The 23,922-nt window shown below is 37.3% G+C and overlaps 1 protein-coding gene across 1 annotated transcript in view; it reads left to right on the top strand.

The window, feature by feature from the left end:
- The window catches only part of LOC131959814 (mitogen-activated protein kinase 8-like), a 42,533-nt gene that overhangs the window by 14,344 nt on the left and 4,267 nt on the right, over positions 1–23,922 (top strand). The window contains 7 exon segments of the mRNA XM_059325032.1: positions 1,490–1,619; positions 2,536–2,594; positions 6,827–6,965; positions 11,866–12,031; positions 14,163–14,234; positions 19,587–19,769; positions 21,534–21,658. Of these exon segments, the coding sequence (XP_059181015.1) occupies positions 1,490–1,619; positions 2,536–2,594; positions 6,827–6,965; positions 11,866–12,031; positions 14,163–14,234; positions 19,587–19,769; positions 21,534–21,658 (874 nt within the window).

Genomic DNA, 23,922 nt, shown 5'->3' with positions numbered 1-23,922 from the left:
CTTATTTTCTGACCTCTCTCTGAACTACAGTTATACTTTTTACCATAACTGCTCTGATTGATTTCAGATCACATTGTTTTTCTTACACTTAGGAATAAACATATTTTATTCATTCGTCCTGAAAATCTGTCAAAAAAAAATTGAAATTAAATACTAAAACTGGCAAATTTTATTTAGTTAATACCTGTGGCAGCCAGTTTCAGCCAAGAAAAATTAAAATAAAATAAAAAATCATACTAATTGTAACATTCTGATTCAAAATAATGAGGTTGTATCTTAATTTTCTTCCCTTTTTTTACCATAAGCTGCAAACATGATTAGAAATAAATGAAGGAGTAACATGTACAGCCATAAGGACATATGAGGTGTCTAAAACAACCTCTAGATAAATATTTATCAGCCTAAAAGAGTGTTAACAGCACGTTTTAAGGGAAACGTTGCCATTGTTAATGGCATAGACCAGGGGTCTCAAACTCGCGGCCCGCGGGCCAATTGTGGCCCTCGTGATGATATTTTGTGGCCCCCACCTTGATATGAAAGTTTAATGTGAGTTTTATATGAATGGCACTTTACCGTGTTGTGTGTGGAAGGTCCCTTTAATTACTGTTTTTGGTAATTTAGTGTCTTTTTTTTAGTAATTTTGTGTCTTTTTTTTTGTTATTTTGTCTTTTTTTTTGGTAATTTTGTCTTTTTTTGGTAATTTTTTGTGTTTTTCTAATAATTTTGTGTCTTTTTTTGGTAATTTTGTGTCTTTTTTTGGAATTTTTTGTGTTTTTCTAATAATTTTGTCTTTTTTTGGTAATTTTGTGTCTTTTTTTGGTATTTTTTTGTGTTTTTCTAATCATTTTGTGTCTTTTTTTGGTAATTTTGTTTCTTTTTTAAGTAATTTAGTTTTTTTTGTAATTTTATGTCTTTTTTTAGTAATTTTGTGTCTTTTTGGTAATTTTGCGTCTTTTTTTGGGTAATTTTGTATCTTTTTTTGTAATTTTTTGTGTTTTCCTAATAATTTTGTGCCTTTTTTTGGTAATTTTGTTTCTTTTTTAAGTCATTTAGTTTTTTTTTTTTGGTCATTTTGTGTCTTTTTTTGGTAATTTTGATACTGCCTCCAGCGGCCCCCAGGTAATTTCAGTTTGAGACCCCTGATATAAAGGAAACACGACTATTGTGATACAAAACTACATTGTGGCCATATGACAATTTATTACCTAAACCATATATAAATCCTTTTTGTATCTATTTCTCTATAGTGTTTGGAGCATACAAAAATAAGAATTACCATGTTGTTAATTCATATTGACAATTTATATATGTTTATGGTTTCTAAATCGACTGTTTGGCGAGATCATCGTAGTTATAAAGCAGCAACCATCAGACATCAGTGAAAATTAAAGTTCTGGTGTGTAAGAAACATTTCTCAGTCACAAAGCTTGTTTTTTTGTTCCTTTTGACATAAAATTATTATTGATCTTTGCTTTTCTTCCCGTCACAGTTCAGCGTATGACCATAACTTGGAGAGGAACGTGGCCATCAAGAAGCTGAGTCGGCCGTTTCAGAACCAAACTCATGCAAAGCGAGCCTACAGGGAGCTGGTGCTGATGAAATGTGTCAACCACAAGAACGTAAGAGACACACACACTCTTTAATCAGGTTTCTGACTGTTTCTGTGGATCTGTTTCACCATCAGGGAGGAGCTGGACATCTTTACTGTCTGCTCTGGTTGCTATGGAGACACTCTGACATCTGGCTGGAAATGCAAAATGGTCTTTCACAATTTAAATGAGTCAAAATGTAACGTGATAAAGTGAGTCTCCTGTACACTGTAAAAAAAAAAACACTGTAGTTTTTATGGTAAAAACCAGCAGCTGTGGTTGCCAGAACTTTACCGTAATAAATATGGTGCAACTTTTTCAAACATTACGGTAAAATAATATTAGCACTGTTGATTTCACGTTTAAGATTTAAATTTTATTCCATATTTTACTGTTTTTCACTCAATAGAAACGCTGTTCTGCCATAAAATTCACAAGAAAATACTTTTTTTTTACCATTAAATATTACACTATATTTCTGTTAGAGATATGGTATTTAGTACATTTAACAGTGAGAAAAAGTATTTTTACAAAAAAATAAATGCAAAAATGACAGTGATGATTGTTTTTATATTACAGTATATTTTTGTTACAAACACAGAGCCAGAGTATTTTACAGTGGAGTAATTTTTTTTTTTTTTTTTTTAAGTAAAAAATAGTAGTTGTAATAGTGAATCTGGCGCCCATTACAAAAAAAATAAAACTAAGCATTTTCCCCAAAAAATAAAAACTAATTAAAACTAAAACTATAATAACCTTGGTTCAGACCAGCTCTGTCAGTATTTGATTGATAGGTGATTTTGAAAACAGACCACAGAAACTTTATGCATGATATAATGTTTATAAATGTTGTATTATTATTATTATTGATTGTATTATTGAGTCAGTTGTCCTCTTTGTTTTCTGCTGATTCACAGAATAATAACTGTGTTTTTTGTTTTGACAGATAATCGGTCTATTAAATGTTTTCACACCACAGAAGACACTGGAAGAGTTCCAAGACGTGTGAGTATTATTACTGAGGATTATTACTGAGTATTACTGGGTATTACTGGGTATTATTACTGAGTATTACTGGGTATTACTGAGGATTATTACTGAGTATTACTGAGATAAATAACATCTGCTGGCTGCGTGTTTGTAGAATGGATGGAGGATGTTTCCTGGGTTACCTTTTCTGACTTTTAGCTGCATGTCTGATTCGTTTGTCATGCAGCTTTACCACACAAACACAAACACAAACACATATTTGTTGGAAGACAAAATGACCAAAAAAAAAGACACAAAATGACTAAAAGAAGACACAAAATGACTAAAAAAAGACACAAAATTATTTAAAAAAGACACAAAATGACTATAAAATGACCAAAAAAGACACAAAATGACTATAAAATGACCAAAAAAGACACAAAATGACCAAAAAAGACACAAAATGACTAAAAAAAGACACAAAATGACTAAAAAAAGACACAAAAAAGACACAAAATGACTAAAAGAAGACACAAAATGACTAAAAAAAGACACAAAATTATTTTAAAAAGACACAAAATGACTATAAAATGACCAAAAAAGACACAAAATGACAAAAAAAAGACACAAAATGACTAAAAAAAGACACAAAAAAGACACAAAATGACTAAAAGAAGACACAAAATTACTAAAAAGACACAAAATTATTTTAAAAAGACACAAAATGACTAAAAAAGACATAAAAAGACACAAAATGACATTAAAAGACACAAAATGACCAAAAAAAGACACAAAATGACTAAAAAAAAGACACAAAATGACCAAAAAAGACACAAAATTACTAAATAGACACAAAATGACTAAAAAAAGACACAAAAAGACACTAAATAAGAATCCATATGAGAGTGTCGCAATGCATCATGGGACTTTTCCAGAACTTATAAATCATGGTGAAGACGACTATAGCGGAGGGAGCTCAGATATAACAGCTATAAGCTCTCAGATACTTTATGAATGTCATTTCTATAAAAATCTATTATTTAGTAGAAGAGTTGACACTTCTGTTGGATTTACAGAAAAACTTCAGGTTTTAGGGGCTGATTTTACAGGTTTAGAGGTTTTACAGGCGTTTTAGGCCTAAATGGGTTAAATAAAACATCCGTTCCAACCACTAAAACGACACAGAGCTGGAGATGTTTTGCAGTAAATCTTTATGCAGAAAGCAGTGAGTGTTGTTGACAGGTTACCACGGTGACTCAGTGTTTATTTCTGTACAGCTGAACACACACACATACATACATAAATCGCCTTCAAAATAAAAGCACTGCACTTGCATTGTCGCCTAATTCCCAAAGGTCCATTAAAACACAAATTAACATTACAGTTTATTTGTGGAATCATTTAACATTATTCTGTCTGACAGGAGGATATGTCAACAAAAATTTACCTACCTTTCAAAATTTGATTTTCTTGTTTGTGACTTCCTGGTTGGAGGCGGGGCTAAGAGGCATTTAAATATTTAAAGACACAGTGGCATCTTCTGTTAAAACACTCCTTTCATTGAGATATGGTGACTTTAAATGTGCTCTACCATATGGTTGAGCAGGCAGTTAAAGGGTTAATGAATTGTACCTGTTAATCATGGGGACGTTGGGGTGTATTTTATCAACGTCCCCGTTGTGTTTGAAGTCTCCAAGACGTCCATGTGAGTTTAAACTGTGTGTGGAATCACGGAGAAGAGACGGTTTAGTGGAGTCTGACGGGAACAAACATGATTAATGCCATCCTCTACTCTGTGTGTGTGTGTGTTCTTGTTCTTCCTACATAGTGAGGACCAGAACACGTTTTTAACCAACAGAGTGAGGACATTTTTGCAAAGTGAGGACATTTTGGCCGGTCCTCACTTCTTTAAAGGTTTTTTTTAGATTTCAGACTTTGTTTTAAGGGTTAAAGGTTACATGATAATGATAATTAACTGAAACTGTATTGTGTGGTTACAAAACTAACTAAAATTATAGTGAAAATGTCCTTCGTTTTCCTCTTTGTCAACTTTTTTCATACATAATGAAGATGGATCAGACAAAGGAAATAAAGGAAACATTTACTGTGACCTCTTTTAATCTCCCACCCAACAAATACCCCATTACAGCTAATAAAAACTAAACTAAAACTAGTAATTTTTTATTTTTCTTAGTCATTTTGTATCTCTTTTTTTTGTTGTAATTTTGTGTCTTTTTGTGTGTTTTTTCAAAATTAAAACTAAAACTGATGAAAAATCCAAAACTATTATAACCTTGCAAGGGAATTCACTGTTACAATGAGGGTCCTCACAAAGATAGAAGGACAAGAATGTGTGTGTGTATATGCGTGTGTTTGTGTGTGTGTGTGCGTGTGTGTGTGTGTGTGTGTGTGTGTGTGTGTGAGTGTGTGTCTCTGTGTCTGTGTATGTGTGTGTGTGTGTGTGTGTGTGTCTGTGTGTGTGTGTGTGTGTGTGTCTCTGTGTGTGTGAGTCTCTGTGTGTGTGTGTGTGTGTGTGTGTCTGTGTGTGTGTGTGTGTGTGTGTGTGTGTGTGTGTGTGTGTGTCTCTCTGTGTGTGTGTGTCTCTGTGTGTGTGTGTGTGTGTGTGTGTGTGTGTGTGTGTGTGTGTGTGTGTGTCTGCCTGATTGGAGCTAAAAAGGAAAGTGAACTAATGTTAGCCTGAGGGTTAGAGTGTTAGACTCTCAGTTAGAGAGGAAGGAGGAGGAGGCTGTGTGTGTTTGTGTACCTGAACACACAACAGAGTGTGTGTGTGTGTGTGTGTGTTGTGTATGATATGTACACATATTACACACACACACTCTGAGGAAGCAGAAGTCCTAGTTTGTGTGGATCAGAGCTGCTGGCTGTCACCAACATGTTTCTGTGTGTGTGTGTGTGTGTGTGTGTGTGTGTGTGTGTGTGTGTGTGTGTAGTGTGTGTGTGTGTGTGTGTGTATTGTGTATTGTGATGATGTAACAGCTGCCAGATAATATAACGTCATTACAAACATTACTGTCTCGTCCTAAACGCCGTGAGAAACAAACACTGTGTGGAGAAATAACACATGGAAATAAAGATTAGTTTTTATTTTTCAAATTAAATTAAATCAGTTTTATTAATAGAGTCGTTAAAACAACCACAGCTGATACAAAGTGACGCACATGGAGGACAGACACACAATAAAAACTACTAGAAACAACTAAAACAGATTGACACTCCCACATGTGTTCTCATTTTATCTCTTTTTGAGTCTTTTTTTAGTCATTTTGTGTCTTTTTTTTTTGGTCATTTTGTGTCTTTTATTAGTCATTTTGTGTCTTTTTGCATCACTTTGTCTTTTAATAATTTTGTGTCTTTTTGTAACAATTTTGTGTCTTTTTTTAGTAATTTTGTGTATTTTTTTGGTCATTTTGTGTCTTTTTTTAGTCATTTTTCAAAAAAATACACAAAATTACTAAAAAAAGACACAAAATTGTTACAAAAAGACACAAAATTAATAAAAGACAAAGTGATGCAAAAAGACACAAAATGACCAAAAAAAGACACAAAATTACAAAAAAAGACACAGAATTACCAAAAAAGACACAAAATTACAAAAAAAAGACACAAAATTACAAAAAAAGACACAAAATTACTAGAAAAAGACAAAATTACCAAAAAAATACATTTTTTTTAAAAAGACACAAAATTACTTTAAAAAAGACACAAAATCACCAAAAAAAGACACACAATTACCAAAAAAGACACAAAATTATTTTCAAAATGACACAAAATGACCAAAAACAGTAATTAAAGGGACCTTCCACACACAACATCGTAAAGTGCCATTCATATAAAACTCACATTAAACTTTCATATCAAGGTGGGGGCCACAAAATATCATCACAAGGGCCACAATTGGCCCACGGGCCGCCAGTTTGAGACCCCTCTACTTTGATGTTCTAACATTTTTAATGTGAGTCAGTGGGGTTACATTGTAACATTACTGGTAGTCATAAAAATATGCGACATATAATGTAAAATAACGGGCGTATGGAGAGTTCTCAGTGAATGTGTGTGATTATTATATTGTTCCTGCAGGTTCCTGGTGATGTGTGATATATTTTTATATATTTCTATATGTCTTGGTGCAGGTACCTGGTTATTTATTTATTTGTATTTGTTCCTGTAGGTACCTGGTGATGTGTGTGATATATATTTCTATATTTATCTTTATTAATTGATATATATTTCTATATTTCCTGGTGCAGGTACCTGGTGATGGAGCTGATGGATGCTAACCTGTGTCAGGTGATCCAGATGGAGCTGGACCATGAGAGGCTCTCCTACCTGCTCTACCAGATGCTCTGTGGCATCAAACACCTGCACGCTGCCGGCATCATCCACAGGGTAACACACACACACACACACACACACACACACACACACACACACACACACACACACATATATATATATATATATATATATATATCATTTCAAGTCAGTTTTTCTTGTAATTGTGATGATTCTGGCTCAGAGAGAATGAAAACACTAAACTCAGTGTGTCAGTATAAAATGACAATATTATGAAGTTCAATTTTGGAGTCCACAGTTGGTATTTTGTGTCTCTTTTGGTCATTTTTACATCTATTTTTGGTCATTTTTGTGTGTTTCTTGTCCTTTTTGTGTATTTTTGGTCATTTTTGTGTCTTTTTTGGTAATTTTTGTGGGGTTTTTTTTGGTCATTTTTACATCTTTTTTTGGTCATTTTTACATCTATTTTTGGTAATTTCGTGTCTTTTTTGGTCATTTTTCCATCTATTTTTGGTCATTTTTACGTCTATTTTTTGTCATTTTGTGTCTTTTTTTGGTGATTTTTGTGTATTTTTGGTCATTTTTGTGTCTTTTGGGTAAATTTTGGTCATTTTTGGGTCATTGTTGCATCTATTTTTGGTCATTTTTACATCTATTTTTGGTCATTTTTACATCTTTTTTTGGTCATTTTGTGTCTTTTTTTCCACAGGTACATCTCAAAAAATTTGAATATTGTGAAATACACACACGCTCAGACACACACAGACATAGACACATACACACACACACACAGACGCACGCACGCGCGCACACACACACACACACACACACACGTGCGTGTAGACAGACAGCAGCAGTAGATAGCAGAGCTCCTCCTGCTCTGCCAGCCAGAACTAATGGAGCCAGAGGCTTTGAGGAGGAGAACAGAAGAAACATGAGTCATGATCTCTCTGGTTCTCCTGGTTCTGTCTCTGTGATGAGACTCTCTGGTTCTCCTGGTTCTGTCTCTGTGATGAGACTCTCTGGTTCTCTGGTTCTGTCTCTGTGATGAGACTCTCTGGTTCTCCTGGTTCTGTCTCTGTGATGAGACTCTCTGGTTCTCCGGTTCTGTCTCTGTGATGAGACTCTCTGGTTCTCCTGGTTCTGTCTCTGTGATGAGACTCTCTGGTTCTCTGGTTCTGTCTCTGTGATGAGACTCTCTGGTTCTCCTGGTTCTGTCTCTGTGATGAGACTCTCTGGTTCTCCGGTTCTGTCTCTGTGATGAGACTCTCTGGTTCTCCTGGTTCTGTCTCTGTGATGAGACTCTCTGGTTCTCTGGTTCTGTCTCTGTGATGAGACTCTCTGGTTCTCCTGGTTCTGTCTCTGTGATGAGACTCTCTGGTTCTCCTGGTTCTGTCTCTGTGATGAGACTCTCTGGTTCTCCTGGTTCTGTCTCTGTGATGAGACTCTCTGGTTCTCCGGTTCTGTCTCTGTGATGAGACTCTCTGGTTCTCTTGGTTCTGTCTCTGTGATGAGACTCTCTGGTTCTCCGGTTCTGTCTCTGTGATGAGACTCTCTGGTTCTCTTGGTTCTGTCTCTGTGATGAGACTCTCTGGTTCTCCGGTTCTGTCTCTGTGATGAGACTCTCTGGTTCTCCTGGTTCTGTCTCTGTGATGAGACTCTCTGGTTCTCCTGGTTCTGTCTCTGTGATGAGACTCTCTGGTTCTCCTGGTTCTGTCTCTGTGATGAGACTCTCTGGTTCTCCTGGTTCTGTCTCTGTGATGAGACTCTCTGGTTCTCCTGGTTCTGTCTCTGTGATGAGACTCTCTGGTTCTCCTGGTTCTGTCTCTGTGATGAGACTCTCTGGTTCTCCTGGTTCTGTCTCTGTGATGAGACTCTCTGGTTCTCCTGGTTCTGTCTCTGTGATGAGACTCTCTGGTTCTCCGGTTCTGTCTCTGTGATGAGACTCTCTGGTTGTTTATGGACCAGAAGTCATATCCTGATATATTTAGGCTGGATATCGATATATGATATTTTCAGACAGTAGATCTGTTCATTAAAAAGCTCTGCAGACAGCTTTTATCTTCACCATTTCACTCAGATAACTTCATTAAACACTACTAGAGTTGGTATTATGTGACTCAGGAAGTCTAGATCAGGGCTCTCACACTCTAATAACCTGGGGGCCGCTGGAGGCAGTGTCAACATGACCAAAAAAAGACACAAAATTACTAAAAAAAAAAGACACAAAATGAAATAAAAAAAACCTAAATTACTTTAAAAAGACACAAAATGACCAAAAAAAGATACACAATTATTTAGAAAAGACACAAATTGACCCAAAAAAAGACACAAAATTACTAAAAAAAAGACACAAAATTACTAAAAAAAAAGACACATAATTATTACAAAAAGAAACAAAATTATTAAAAAAGACATAAAATTACCGAAAAGACACAAAATTACTAAAAAAGACACAAAATTACCAAAAAAGACACAAAATTATTTTAAAAAGACACAAAATTACTACAAACACACAAAATTATTTTAAAAAGACACAAAATTATTAAAAAAGACACAAAATGACCCAAAAAAAGACACTAAATTATTACAAAAAGACACTAAATTACCAAAAAAGACACAAAATTACTAAAAGGACACAAAATTACTAAAAAAAGACACAAAATTACCAAAAAAGACACACAATTATTTAAAAAAGACACAAATTGACCCAAAAAAGACACAAATTGACCCAAAAAGACACAAAATTACTACAAAAAGACACAAAATTACCAAAAAAGACACAAAATTATTTTAAAAAGACACAAAATGACCAAAAAAAGACACAAAATTACCAAAAAAGACACAATTATTTTAAAGAGACACAAAATTATTAAAAAAGACATAAAATGACCTAAAAAAGACACAAAATGACCCAAAAAATGACACAAAATTACTAAAAATGACACATAATTACAAAAAAAAAAAAGACACAAAATTATTTAAAAAAGACACAAAATGACCAAAACAGTAATTAAAGGGACCTTCCACACACAACATGGTAAAGTGCCATTCATATAAAACTCACATTAAACTTTCATATCAAGGTGGGGGCCACAAAATATCATCACAAGGGCCACAATTGGCCCGCGGGCCGCCAGTTTGAGACCCCTGATGTAGAGTTTGGTTCTGCTTCTGACAGGAACAGAAATATTTAAATATCACAAAAAAATGCTACTAAATTGTTTTCACTTTGTGGTGCACATCTTGGCAGGTGTTGTATCGATGTGTGTATAATTCTACAAACAGGAAGTGATGCTGATAAAGAGAAGCTCCAGATGAAATATTCAATCTGTCAGCAGGTTAACCACTCTGAATGCCAGCCAGTCAATCTGAAAGCGTCATGGCTGCCAAATGAGTTGTTGTAGTAAATCAAATGACAGATGGCATCATTTAATTACATTTAATCACCATTTAATCATAGCCACAGGCACCGAGTCCTGTTGGTGACATGACAACAAGTCAGACGAGTTGCCGCCAGGATTAAAGAAGATAAACTTCCTCTCTCTGCAACTTAAACCTTTTCAGAAGCTCTTTGTTTGTTTTGTGTTAAGACACTTAAAGAGACTAAAGACAATTAGAGTTATAGCTCAATAGATGCCATTAGACTTCCTTCCTGGAGGCTAATAGACTGTTAAAAGAAGTGGATTTAGCCTCCATATATGGAAAGAGAAGTCAATGCAGAACGTGTAGTCCTTTGAATGTTAACCCATAAGAACCTATGGTGACAGCGTGTAAAAAAACACTTATCTTTTTAATTTGGCTTTTACTTGAACCATTTTTAGAGATTTTTCTGCTCATGCATCTTAGTGTTATAACATCTTCTCTTTAATTGATTAATTAATTTATTTGCTACTATTCATAAGTCTATATATATATATATATATATATATATATATATACACACACACACATACATACACATATACATACACACATAGTCCTCCTGCAGCAGTCTCTCCCAGCTGCAGAGCCGGAGGGGATGTTAACCCCTTAGTGTCCAGTCTGCAAATTGCTAATAGGCTCACAGTTAGCTCTGTAGCAGTACAGTGTGTATGCGCTAACGGGCTAACAGTTAGCTCTGTAGCAGTACAGTGTGTATGTGCTAACAGGCTAACAGTTAGCTCTGTAGCAGTACAGTGTGTATGCGCTAACAGGCTAACAGTTAGCTCTGTAGCAGTACAGTGTGTATGTGCTAACAGGCTAACAGCTAGGTCTGTAGCATTACAGTGTGTATGTACTAACAGGCTAACAGTTAGCTCTGTAGCAGTACAGTGTGTATGTGCTAACAGCTAGCTCTGTAGCATTACAGTGTGTATGTGCTAACAGGCTAACAGTTAGCTCTGTAGCAGTACAGTGTGTATGTGCTAACAGGCTAACAGTTAGCTCTGTAGCAGAACAGCGTGTATGTGCTAACAGGCTAACAGTTAGCTCTGTAGCAGTACAGTGTGTATGTGCTAACAGGCTAACAGTTAGCTCTGTAGCAGTACAGTGTGTATGTGCTAACAGGCTAACAGTTAGCTCTGTAGCAGTACGGTGTGTATGAGCTAACAGGCTAACAGTTAGCTCTGTAGCAGTACAGTGTGTATGTGCTAACAGGCTAACAGTTAGCTCTGTAGCAGTACAGTGTGTATGTGCTAACAGGCTAACAGTTAGCTCTGTAGCAGTACAGTGTGTATGTGCTAACAGGCTAACAGTTAGCTCTGTAGCAGTACAGTGTGTATGTGCTAACAGGCTAACAGTTTGCTCTGTAGCAGTACAGTGTGTATGTGCTGCTGCTGCAGGAGGTGTTAGCTTAGCGATCTCTGTTTGTTTACAACAAGCACCGGACACTATAAACTGTTCCTGTTGTTTGTTTAAAAGTAGTGCAATAAAACTACAGATGTTTTCCCTAACACGATGAATAATGGTGATTATCATCTCTAACTCCCCCTTTGCTCTGGTTTCTCTGCAGGACCTGAAGCCCAGCAACATCGTGGTGAAGTCTGACTGCACACTGAAGATCCTGGACTTCGGCCTGGCCCGGACCGCCGCCACCGGCCTCCTCATGACGCCCTACGTGGTCACCCGCTACTACCGCGCCCCGGAGGTGATCCTGGGCATGGGCTACCAGGCCAATGGTGAGTGGAGGAGCAGCAGCTTCCAGCCAATGAGGAGCTTAGCTGCTGCCTGGCCTGCTGCATGGCCCTGGATGTTACTCAGCACCTCCCAAACACACACACTTCCACACACACACTCCCTGTTCCTGTTAAGGTCACACTCAGGGGGGAAGTTGGCATGTTGGGCATTGGTGCTTTGTGGGAAACTTCCTGTTTGGGGACTCCAGTTCCCAGCAGAGCTTTAGCATGCGTTTGATGTTTTATTAAGAGGTTGCCCGTCCTGAGCTCCACACAGCCAATCAGCTAGAGATGCCACGATGAGTTCAGGCACTTGTGCATGCTTCAGCAGTTTCACCTGGTGCTCCTGCTTGGAACGCATCACAATTTCTGCAAGATGGTCTTAAAGGCATAATTTAGCATTTTGAGGAATATGCTTATTTGCCAAGTGTTGGTTTGGAAGATTAATACCACTCTATGTATGTTTGAGATATGAAGCTAGAGCCAGGAGATGGTTAGCTAAACCGGTTTGATCCAAAGGTAAACTCTAAAGCTCACCAGTACCTCTTTTCAACCAAAGCAGTTCCAGGGCCAGTTCAGAGCTGGTGCCGAATCTTAAACCAGTTCCTCACAGAACCAGCTATCGGCCAGGAAAACTGGTTCTAGATCAGCACCAACTGTCTGCTGGTCTTAAATCACAAATCACTGACATCCTTTCTGTTGACCTCAGTTCAACACTTCGTGCCGTTGCTACTGACCAGCGACCAGCTAATGTGACCGGCTAATGTGCGACCGGCTAATGCTACCAGCTAATGAAACCGGCTAATGCGACCGCCTAACGTGACCGGCTAATGTGCGACCAGCTAATGCAAACGGCCAATGTGTGCGACCGTCTAATGTGACTGGCTAATGTGCGACCAGCTAATGTGACCGGCTAATGTGCAATGGGCTAACGTGACCGGCTAATGTGCGACCAGCTAATGCAAACGGCCAATGTATGCGACCGGCTAATGTGACACCGGCTAATGCAACTGGCTAATGTGCGACAAGCTAATGTGCGACGAGCTAATGTGCGACTGGCTAATGTGACCGGCTAATGTGCGATGGGCTAATGTGACCGGCTAATGTGCGACCAGCTAATGTGCGACTGGCTAATGTGTGAAGGGCTAATGTGCGACGAGCTAATGTGACCGTCTAATGTGACCGGCTAATGTGCGAAGGGCTAATGTGACCGGCTAATGTGCGACCAGCTAATGTGACCGGCTAATGTGCGACTGGCTAATGCAACCGGCTAATGTGCGACCGGCTAATGCGACCAGCTAATGTGCGACCGGCTAATGTGACCGGCTAATGCAACCGGCTAATATGCGACCGGCTAATGTGCGACCGGCTAATGCAACCGGCTAATGTGCGACCGGCTAACTCGACTGGCTAATGTGCGACCGGCTAATGTGACCGGCTAATGTGCGACCGGCTAACTGGACTGGCTAATGTGCGACCGGCTAATGTGACCGGCTAATGAGACCGGCTAACGTGAACGGCTATTGTTTACATGCTCTTCAGTTGTCCAGTTATAGTCAGATTGTGGCAATAATTTGTTTTTTTCAAGTGTAAACGTACTGAATGTTTATGTGGATTGTTTCTTTAGAAGGAAGCAGAATAAATACCCATGTCCACGTGGACAGAGCCATGCTATCTGTTTATCCCTGTTGTCTTTATTTTAAGCTAACCGTGTCCTGTTCTAGCTTTTCTAGTTTACATTGAGACATGAGAGTGGTATCAACCTTACTATCTAATCTTCTGCAAGAAAGCAAACCAGCGTATTTCCCAAAGTATTGACTTGGACAGACCCATCACTGGCTGAGGCTCCAGTAGCTGAGCTGCTAGCTTAATTTGAAAGAGTTGTAGGTATAAATGAAACAGTCAGTTAAACCAACCTCAACCTTTGGATTTTAACTGAACTCTGAGAGTGAAACGTGGTGGATAAATATCAGTAATTCCTGTGTGAAATCAAAAGGAAAGTCCTAGCTAATGCTGTAATCAAACTCTCTTTAATAGTCCTCTTGACCAAAAACATGACCCGGATTTTTCCTGCTGACATGTTGCATTCTTTTGCTTATTCTCTTCTCCCTCCTTTTCTGCTGCGCATATGTAGTGGATATTTGGGCTGTGGGCTGCATTATGGCAGAAATGGTTCGCCACAAAATCCTTTTTCCAGGAAGGGATTGTATCCTTGAGCTGCTTGCAGCAGTGTCTGGCATTTCTTACCAGCAGAAACTAGCACACAAACAAACCTCTGTCATCTCTTCAGACCTTCTTTCATTATTTCTGATCATCAAACGGATGGCTGTAGATCATATCAGAACATATTCTATCTCTCAGATTTACCTGACACCTTGACCTGCAGCACCATGACAGTCACATGGAAACCTGAGATAGAACCAGTAGTTTGCTCTTCCATAGCGGGGAACTGAAGTGCATAAAACACCCTCGTCTATCCTCAAACTGCTCTCCGTTTTTCTCTGCAATATAACACTGAATAAACTGGCGTTCTGTTAACCCATTTAGGCCTAAAACGCCTGTAAAACCTCTAAAATCAGCCCCGAAAACCTGAAGTTTTCCTGTAAATCCAACAGAAGTGTCAACTCTTCCTACTAAATAATCGATTTTTCAGCCTCTGTAGCAGATAGAAATGAAATTCAAAAAATATTTGAGAGCTTATGCCTATATGTGGCTTTCATGTAAAGTTGAGCCATTAGTCATTTTGTGTCTTTTTTTTTTGTCATTTTGTGTCTTTTTAGTCATTTTCTGTCCTTTTTTGGTCATTTTATGTATTTTTTTTGCATCTTTTTTTAGTCATTGTGTGTCTTTTTGTGTCTTTTTTTTAGTCGTTTTGTGTCTTTTTTGGTCATTTTGTGTCTTTTTGGTCATTTTGTGTCTTTTTTTAGTCATTTTGTGTCTTTTTGTGTCCTTTTTTTGTCGTTTTGTGTCTTTTTAGTCATTTTGTTTGGTCATTTTGTGTCTTTTTTTGTCCTTTTTATGTCTTTTTTTTGTCATTTTGCATCTTTTTTTAGTCATTGTGTGTCTTTTTGTGTCTTTTTTTTGTCGTTTTGTGTCTTTTTTGGTCATTTTGTGTCTTTTTTTTGTCATTTTCTGTCTTTTTTTGGTCATTTTGTGTCTTTTTTTTGTCATTTTCTGTCTTTTTTTTTTTTTTTTAAATCAACGTGCATCGCGACACTCCCACATGTATTCTGATACATTTCATTGGCCGAGAGACCTAAAATAGGTGAAAAAAAACTACAAATACTACAAAACCACGTATCCTCTTTCCCGCCTTTAATGGTAGAATAACACAACAGCACCCCAACAGGTTTTAATGGTAGAAATACAGTAATGCTTTCCCGCCTTAAATGGGTTAAAGAACTATTGAGTGAGTCACAAAAATGCTCAAAAACGAACCTTTCTGGCCTCGTAGGTCCAAATATTCCAGTTAATTACTATCAGCAGGGTTGCAGAGAGGATGCTGAGGGTGTTAAATTGCATTTCTGAGAAAAAAAAAACTGACCTTGACAGTCAGAGTCTCACTCTAAAAAGCTTCTGATTCACTCTCAGTGTACCTGAAGCTGAAACCTGCAGTATGAACAGATTCTACCTGACAAAATAAAGAATTATAATGATTTTTATGAGCTTTGTGGGACCCTGACCCGGTTTGAGAGTTCACTCAACTGCATGAAATTCATGTTTGTCATGTATCACATCACACATCACCTGGCACGACATCATGTTTGAGTTCTAATTTTCCCTTTTTTTATCTCCTTTTTGTTTATGTTTTTTAGAGTTGTTTTCCTGTTTGTTTTCCAGCCCTGCATGCTAATTTGGTGGTTGTCATTTCATTTTTCAGTTGATGTCTGGTCTGTTGGCTGCATCATGGCTGAAATGGTCCGGGGTAGTGTGTTGTTTCCAGGCACTGATCGTATCCTTGAGTTGAACCTCCATCAGAAACCCCAAAACGCCGTCTTGTCTCTCATCCTTCTGTCTGACATCTTGTTCACATCTTTTCATTCACTGGACGGAAAAAACCTGCCGAGAGACGACTCAGTCAATAAGTTTTCATTTCTCTCAGTCACCAGGTTTAAGACCAACAGACCTTTTTAACACCAGACAGGTAGAATACCAGTACACCTGAGCTTTTCCTTCTGAAACAACTCAATATTTCTTACAATAAAAACAGTCTTTTCTTCATTTTTATCCTTTTCTTTATGCATGAAACAGGGTTGGTACGGCTGCTTGAAATCCTTGAAAATGCTTGAATTTAAATGTATTTTCAAGGATTTTGGATAAAGTGCTTGTAAATGCTTGAAATTCTTCCTGTATTTCTCCTGTATCTGACTATATCCATCTATAGACTATAGATAATCACATGTTCAATGTAAAATATAATGAGTATTCTATCTGAAATGAGGAGTTTTCATTTTATTATGTAAGAACTCATCTAAAACATGCAGTTTACAACAGGTGAAGATACTGGAAAAGCTGGGAAATTTACCTGAAAACTCCTTAAAAAATGCTTAAATTTGACCACTGATAAAGAGTACCAACCCTGATGAAAACCTTGTAGTTTATATTGATAGTAAGTAATATGAATATATTTTTGTGTGTGTACTATCACTAGGGCTGTTCCATATCGTATCGTTCACCATTATACCAGTATATATTTTTTTATGAGTAAAAAAAAAGGCATATGATGATATTGTCAACATTCTTACCTGTTGCCGTAGTAACGTAAGGGTTTCCATTAATGATCTGGACCAGGGGTCGGCAGCCTCTACTGACTAAAAAGCCATTGTTGGGGAAAAAAAGGGAAAAACAGTCGTAATGGAAAGCGGTAACATAGCGGTTGCTATGGAGACAGCCTTACTAGGCCCCCAGACAGCAGCAGACAGTCAATTGAAGTGTTCTTGAGTTCGTTGATATTTTTGTATTTTCAAGGATTTTGGATAAAGTGCTTGTAAATGCTTGAAATTCTTCCTGTATTTCTCCTGTATCTGACTATATCCATCTATAGACTATAGATAATCACATGTTCAATGTAAAATAATGAGTATTCTATCTGAAATGAAGAGCGTTCCTCCTAAAAGTGTAACACCATCATCAGAGTACCAACCCTGATGAAAACCTTGTAGTTTATATTGATAGTAAGTAATATGACACAATGATACAATGACACATTACATTTTCAGCAGAGTGTCTGTCACCTTTCAGTCAGTCTAAGCCCCGCCCACCTCTCCGCCCTCCTCCGAGACAATCAATTGTTGTACTTTGTTGGCTGTGTTAAGAAAGAGGCGATATTGACATTGGGACATTTAATTCATAACCTGGGTAAGATTAAGAATAGCAATGGTCTATATTGCATTATGCGTCTCGGTACAGAAGAACATCGTCTGCATAGAGAGTCAGTTTCTGCTCATCGGGTGACATTTTATTCCCTCAGCGGTGTTTGTTCAGACTTTTTCTGTGTGCTGACAGTTACGTTGAGTCTCAGAGAACGTTTTATAACTTTTATCACAGATTTAATAGCTTTATTAGTCTATAATTTAAAGTCTTAACTTTTCTTACTCTTATGATATGATATATTTGGCCTTTCACCTTTTTAACCCTTTATCGGGCGAAGAACCATATTTGGTAACTTCAGTGGGGAGGAGGTAGTATTTCGAGAAAAAAGTTGCAAATTTACTAGATTAAAGTGGCAAATATACAAGAAAAAAAGTGGCAGATTTAAGAGATTAAAGTGGCAAATCTACGTGAAAAAAAGTTGCAGATTTACTAGATTAAAGTGGCAAATCTACGTGAAAAAAAGTTGCAGATTTACTAGATTAAAGTGGCAAATCTACGTGAAAAAAGTTGCAGATTTACTAGATTAAAGTGGCAAATCTATGTGAAAAAAAGTTGCAGATTTACTAGATTAAAGTGGCAAATCTACGTGAAAAAAGTCGCAGATTTACGAGAAAAAAAGTGGGGGAAAAGCAAAAAAAATTCTCGTAGATTCACCACTTTAAATCTCATAAATCTGCAAAAAATTTTCTCATAGATTTGCCACTTTAATCTTGTTAATTTTTTTCTCAAAATATCACCCCCGTCCCCCGGGTCCGTATGTTTTTTTTTTTTTTTTTACACATTCTGGCTGTATGTAATATCCTCCAATATTCTCTAGGGTTGAAATTTGAAATTTGGGTGTATGTCAATGAGTGTCCTATTAAGGGTTAACAGCACCAAACTGAATAGATTTATTGTTTTTCAAACCCTAAAAACAGGCTTTTTCCTCCTTGTTGAGCAAAGATGTGAACAAAACATGTCTGTCTGTCCTCCAGGAACATCTCTACGTCTCTATGTTTGTCTGTTTTTGTCCTCAAATTTAAAAAAAAAAGAGGAATATATTTCAAGCACCTGTATTCCTGGAGGTGAGCATCAGCTGTTTGTCCATCCTGACTCGTGTCCAGGTTTAAACAGGAATAATCAAACCTTTCCACAAACCTTTAGACTGTAAACAGCTGCAGTTATTTCAGGAACACATTCACAGTGTGAGAGAAGCTGCTCCAGATGGCTCTCCTTCATTATTCATCACTTTAAAATGGTACTCCAGATAATCCCTCCATGACTCTGGAGCCTCTCCTTTGGTCCTAGAGTCCTTGAGTCCTTTAGTCCTTGAGTCCTTGGGTCCTTTAGTCCTTGAGTCCTAGAGTCCTAGAGTCCTAGAGTCCTTTAGTCCTTGAGTCCATTGGTCCATTGGTCCTTTAGTCCTTGAGTCCTTGAGTCCTTGAGTCCTTGGGTCCTTTGGTCCATTGGTCCTTGAGTCCTTGAGTCCTTTGGTCCTTTGGTCCATTGGTCCTTTGGTCCTTTGGTCCTTTGGTCCTTTGGTCCTTTGGTCCTTGAGTCCTTTGGTCCTTGAGTCCATTAGTCCTAGAGTCCTTTAGTCCTTTAGTCCATTAGTCCTTGAGTCCTAGAGTCCTAGAGTCCTTTAGTCCATTAGTCCATTAGTCCTTGAGTCCTTGAGTCCCTTAGTCCTTTAGTCCTAGAGTCCTAGAGTCCTAGGGTCCTTGGGTCCTTGGATCCTAGAGTCCTTTGGTCCTTTGGTCCTTTTGTCCTAGAGTCCTTTGGTCCTTTAGTCCTAGAGTCCCTGAGTCCTAGAGTCGTTGAGAAGTTGAGTCCTTTAGTCCCAGAGTCCTAGAGTCCTAGAGTCCTAGAGTCCTAGAGTCCTTTAGTCCTTTAGTCCTTTAGTCCTAGAGTCCTAGAGTCCTTGAGTCCTTGAGACCTTGAATCCTTTAGTCTTTGAGTCCTAGAGTCCTAGAGTCCTTTAGTCCTAGAGTCCTTTGGTCCTAGAGTCCTTGGATCCTAGAGTGTTAGAGTCTTAGAGTCTTAGAGTCCTAGAGTCCTAGAGTCCTTTAGTCCTAGAGTCCTTGGTTCCTTGGGTCCTAGAGTCCTAGAGTCTTAGAGTCCTTTGGTCCTAGAGTCCTTGAGTCCTTTAGTCTTAGAGTCCTTGAGTCCAGAGCCAGCGGGCCTTTCCTTAACGCTGGCCTGTCAGATATCGACCAGTGGAACAAGGTGATCGAGCAGCTGGGAACGCCGTCGCAGGAGTTCCTGCTGAAGCTGAACCAGTCGGTGAGAACCTACGTGGAGAACCGGCCTCGCTACGCCGGCTACAGCTTCGAGAAGCTCTTCCCAGACGTCCTGTTTCCTGCAGACTCTGAACACAACAAACTGAAAGGTAACAGTGCTTTTAATATGTAAATCTATCTATGTAAAGTCTTTACAGCAAGACAACTGTTGTGAGGTTGAACATTTAGTGTCTGATTAATATAATAAATAGGTACAACTCAAAAAAATAAGAATATTGTGAAAAAGTTCAATATTTTTGTGAATTATTTAAGAAAGTTAAAGTCCTTTTTTGGTAATTTTATCTATTTCCTTGGTATTTTGTGTCTCTTTATAGTGATTTAGTGTCTTTTTTTTTGGTCATTTTTGTGTGTTTTAGGGTCATTTTTGTGTCTCTTTTTTCACAATTTTTGTGTCTTTATTTGGTGATTTTTGTGTCATTTTGTCAAAGACAAAAAAATTACCAAAGGGACAAAAAATACCAAGGAAATACATAAAATGACCAATAAGGGATGTAAAATGACCAAGAAAGACACAAAAATGAACAAAAAAAGACACAAACTTTCCAAAACAGACACAAAGTACCAAGAAAATACATAAAATGACCAAAAAAAGACCCAAAATGACTAAGAAGACTGAACTAGAAAGGCTCAGTGTGTATCTAATCACCTCTGAAGCTGAAAGATGAACTTTTCCACCGTCCAGCGTCACTCAGCACTAACATCAGCTGACAGCAGAGACAAAGTGACAAATAAATATTCAGATCTGTTTTAGATGAAGCTCTTTATTAGAGAAGCTGTTTACTGTGAAGGGATTCACCTCCAGCTGTCTTCATGTGTAGATGATGACAACAACATGACGCAGGAAAACCAAAGAAAACCATCTTTGTGTCCTCATTAACTGCCAGAAGCAGGAACAGTGTTTCCCTGATTGTTGCTGTTGATAACAAACACTGGCAAAGCTTTCACACTGACACTATGAAAACCAGATACAGACACACAAACACATGTTTCCTGTTAAACACGACGTCTGAAGGTGACCACACTCATAGCCTGTATAAACCATGGGTCTCAAACTGGCGGCCCGCGGGCCAATTGTGGCCCTCGTGGTGATATTTTGTGGCCCCCACCTTGATATGAAAGTTTAATGTGAGTTTTATATGAATGGCACTTTACTGTGTTGTGTGTGGAAGGTCCCTTTAATTACTGTTTTGGTAATTTTGTGTCTTTTTTAATAATTTTGTCTTTTTTTTAAATAATTGTCTGTCTTTTTTGGTAATTCTGTCTTTTTTTTGTAATTTTTTCTTTTTTTAAATCATTTTGTGTCTTTTTTATAATTCTGTGTCTTTTTTTAATAATTTTGTGTCTTTGTGTGTGTGTGTTTTCTTTTTAAATTGTCATTTTGGTCATTTTGTTTCTTTTTTAACTAATTTAGTTTTTTTTCTGTCATTTTGTCTTTTTTCGTCATTTTGTGTCTTTTTCTGTCATTTTGTGTGTTTTTGGTCATTCTGTTTATTTTTTGGTCATTTTGTGTCTTTTTTTGTAATTCTGTCTTTTTTAAAAATATATATATATTTTTTTTAAATCATTTTGTGTCTTTTTTTATAATTCTGTCTTTTTTTAAATCATTTTGTCTGTTTGTCTGTGTTTTTTTTTTAATTGTGTCATTTTGTTTCTTTTTTAAGTAATTTAGTTTTTTCTGTCATTTTGTGTCTTTTTTCTGTCATTCCACTTGAAGTGAGTTTCTATGATATTTCTAGATCTCTAGTTCTTCTTGCCACATCACCGAACACTGTGTCATCAGTGGAAATATGAGTTTAAATGCTGCTATATTTCTACCCCGTGTTGCATTAACCAGGTCTCTTGTTGTGTTGCAGCGAGCCAGGCCAGAGACCTCCTGTCCAAGATGCTGGTCATAGACGCGTCGAAGCGGATCTCAGTGGACGAAGCTCTGCAGCATCCTTACATCAACGTGTGGTACGACCCCACTGAAGTGGAAGCAGTAAGTCTTTACCAGTTAATGCTTCATTTCTGGAAAAAAAATTAACCACACAATGTGAAATTTTCTCAATCCAGACAATAAGAGAAGATAGAGCATCAGTTCAGTCTTCCATCTGAATCATTGCATATTTTAGAGAATTACTGTAAAGGAGAATAAGAGTTCTTCTATGTTTTATTTAAGGTGTCTTATTTTGACAGTCTTTCTGGTAAATTCTGTGGTGGACTCTGCTAACACATCCATGTGCTTTTATTTTGAAATCTACATGTGTTTGCTTTTAATTTGAAGGCGGGTCTAACACGTTCTTACCGTAGCGCCGTATTATGTGTTTAATTTACACCTAAAGTCAGAACTTGGAGCTCGGAACCAAGTCGGAAATTCTGACATTGGTGTAGACCTTGAACGCACCATTAGCAGCCGGACACTCTATGTGCTGCAATGTAAATAATCTAACTAACGGAACATTAATCCTCTGTTTTACGGGCGATGTTTGTCGCTTAAAGTCATATTTTGACAATCTTTTTGCAAATTCTGTTTTGGACTCTGCTAACACATCCATGTGCTCTTATTTTGAAAGCATGTGTTTGCTTTAATTTTGAAGGCGTTTTTTTCTAACACGTTCTTACCGTGGTTTCCTTCACCGCTATGAAGAGATTATAAAGTCCATACAAAATAAAGCATATTAAGATCATAACTCATCTACAACAACTTCCTTACTTACTACTAATAATCAATAATTCTGAGGTTATTGAGGGAAAACTCTTAGTTAATGTCTTACTGGTTGTATGATAAGGCCATGCAGAATAAGGCATTAATAACTACTGAATAATGACTCATTGAGAGACAATATGTTACTGAGTTGCATTAGTTGCATTATTACAGTGTGTTAAGAGAATCCGCCACAGAATTTACAAGAAGACTGTCAAAATAAGATGCCTTAAATAAAAAATACGAGAACCTTTATTCTCCTTTACAATATTTCATTAAAATATGGCCCCGGAACCCCTACATGGTTATTTTTATTATTTGCTCATACTCAAGAGTCAAGAGTAATTTTTTTCGTATTTGGCAACTGTTGAGATTTGCACTTCACACTACATTTTAGATTTTTATTTATTTATACATTTTCTATATCTTTTTAGGTATCTCCTAATATCTTCAAGAATATCGTTGTCGCAAAGACACAAAAAACACAAAAGACACAAAATTACAAAAAAAGACACAAAAATTACCAAAAAAAGACACAAAATTATTTAAAAAAGACACAAAATTACCAAAAAAGACACACAGAATTATTTGAAAAAGACACAAAATTACCCAAAAAAGACACAAAATTACCCCAAAAATGTCTGTAATTCTAAATCAAGAGAATTTTGAATGAATCCAACACAATAAAATTAGTCTGTTTTTAATTGACAGGCACTTCCTGTTAAGTTATTAACTCAACTTGTAACGTAGTTAGATTTAATAAATAATATTGCGTGCAATCTGTTGCCTCAATTTTATCGCAAAAAATGCCTGCAATATCGTGATATTCTTTTAGGGCCATTTCGCCCACTCTAATTTACATGCTAATAAACAGCTAATTAATGTTGAATATGCACAGAAGTAAGATAAGTGGAATGTCCCTCAGCTTTTAAACCTTCCATCTAAAGACTATAAACTGTAAAAATCCATTTCCTGTCTGTCTGATCATGTGTTCTGCATGATAACTGAGGCGTCTGCATGAGTTTGGTGACAATCCACCAACTTCCTCTCTTTATAAACACAATAAGTCAGCTGCTGCAGGTTAGAGACTAGGTGAATTGTTGTTCCTTCTCTTTCTGACAGCTCAGCGATGAAAAAGTGCAGATTTGTACACAGATTCTGTTGCTGTGACACTAAAAGCATCAAATCTGGGCTTGAATTGACTCTGGGGAGGAAGGAGAACTGTGCTGCCTTTGACTCACTTTATTCCAGTCTGTGCGTGCTGTAAATTTAAAGTTTGTGGTATTTCCTGGAAAAGGTTTTTTTGCACTCCGAAGCAGAAAGATGCAGCATTAAGAGGGTTTGATGTTCACTGCAGCAGTTTCTATCTTCTGTCATCAATCAGCTGATGTGGAGGTTTTCACTTTGAGCTGCTGCAGCCGACTTCTCTTTCTGCTTCATCCACCTGCTGGAGGAGGAATAAAAACATGAAGCATCACAGTTACACATCACGGTGCTATTTATTCTTTTTATTTGCCAATCATTTTGGCTGTGTTATTTAATGCTGCTGTGTGTTTCTG

This window comes from Centropristis striata, chromosome 21, assembly GCF_030273125.1.
Source record: "Centropristis striata isolate RG_2023a ecotype Rhode Island chromosome 21, C.striata_1.0, whole genome shotgun sequence".
Taxonomy (NCBI): Eukaryota; Metazoa; Chordata; class Actinopteri; order Perciformes; family Serranidae; genus Centropristis; species Centropristis striata.
This window is presented reverse-complemented; position numbering and strand designations above follow the sequence as displayed.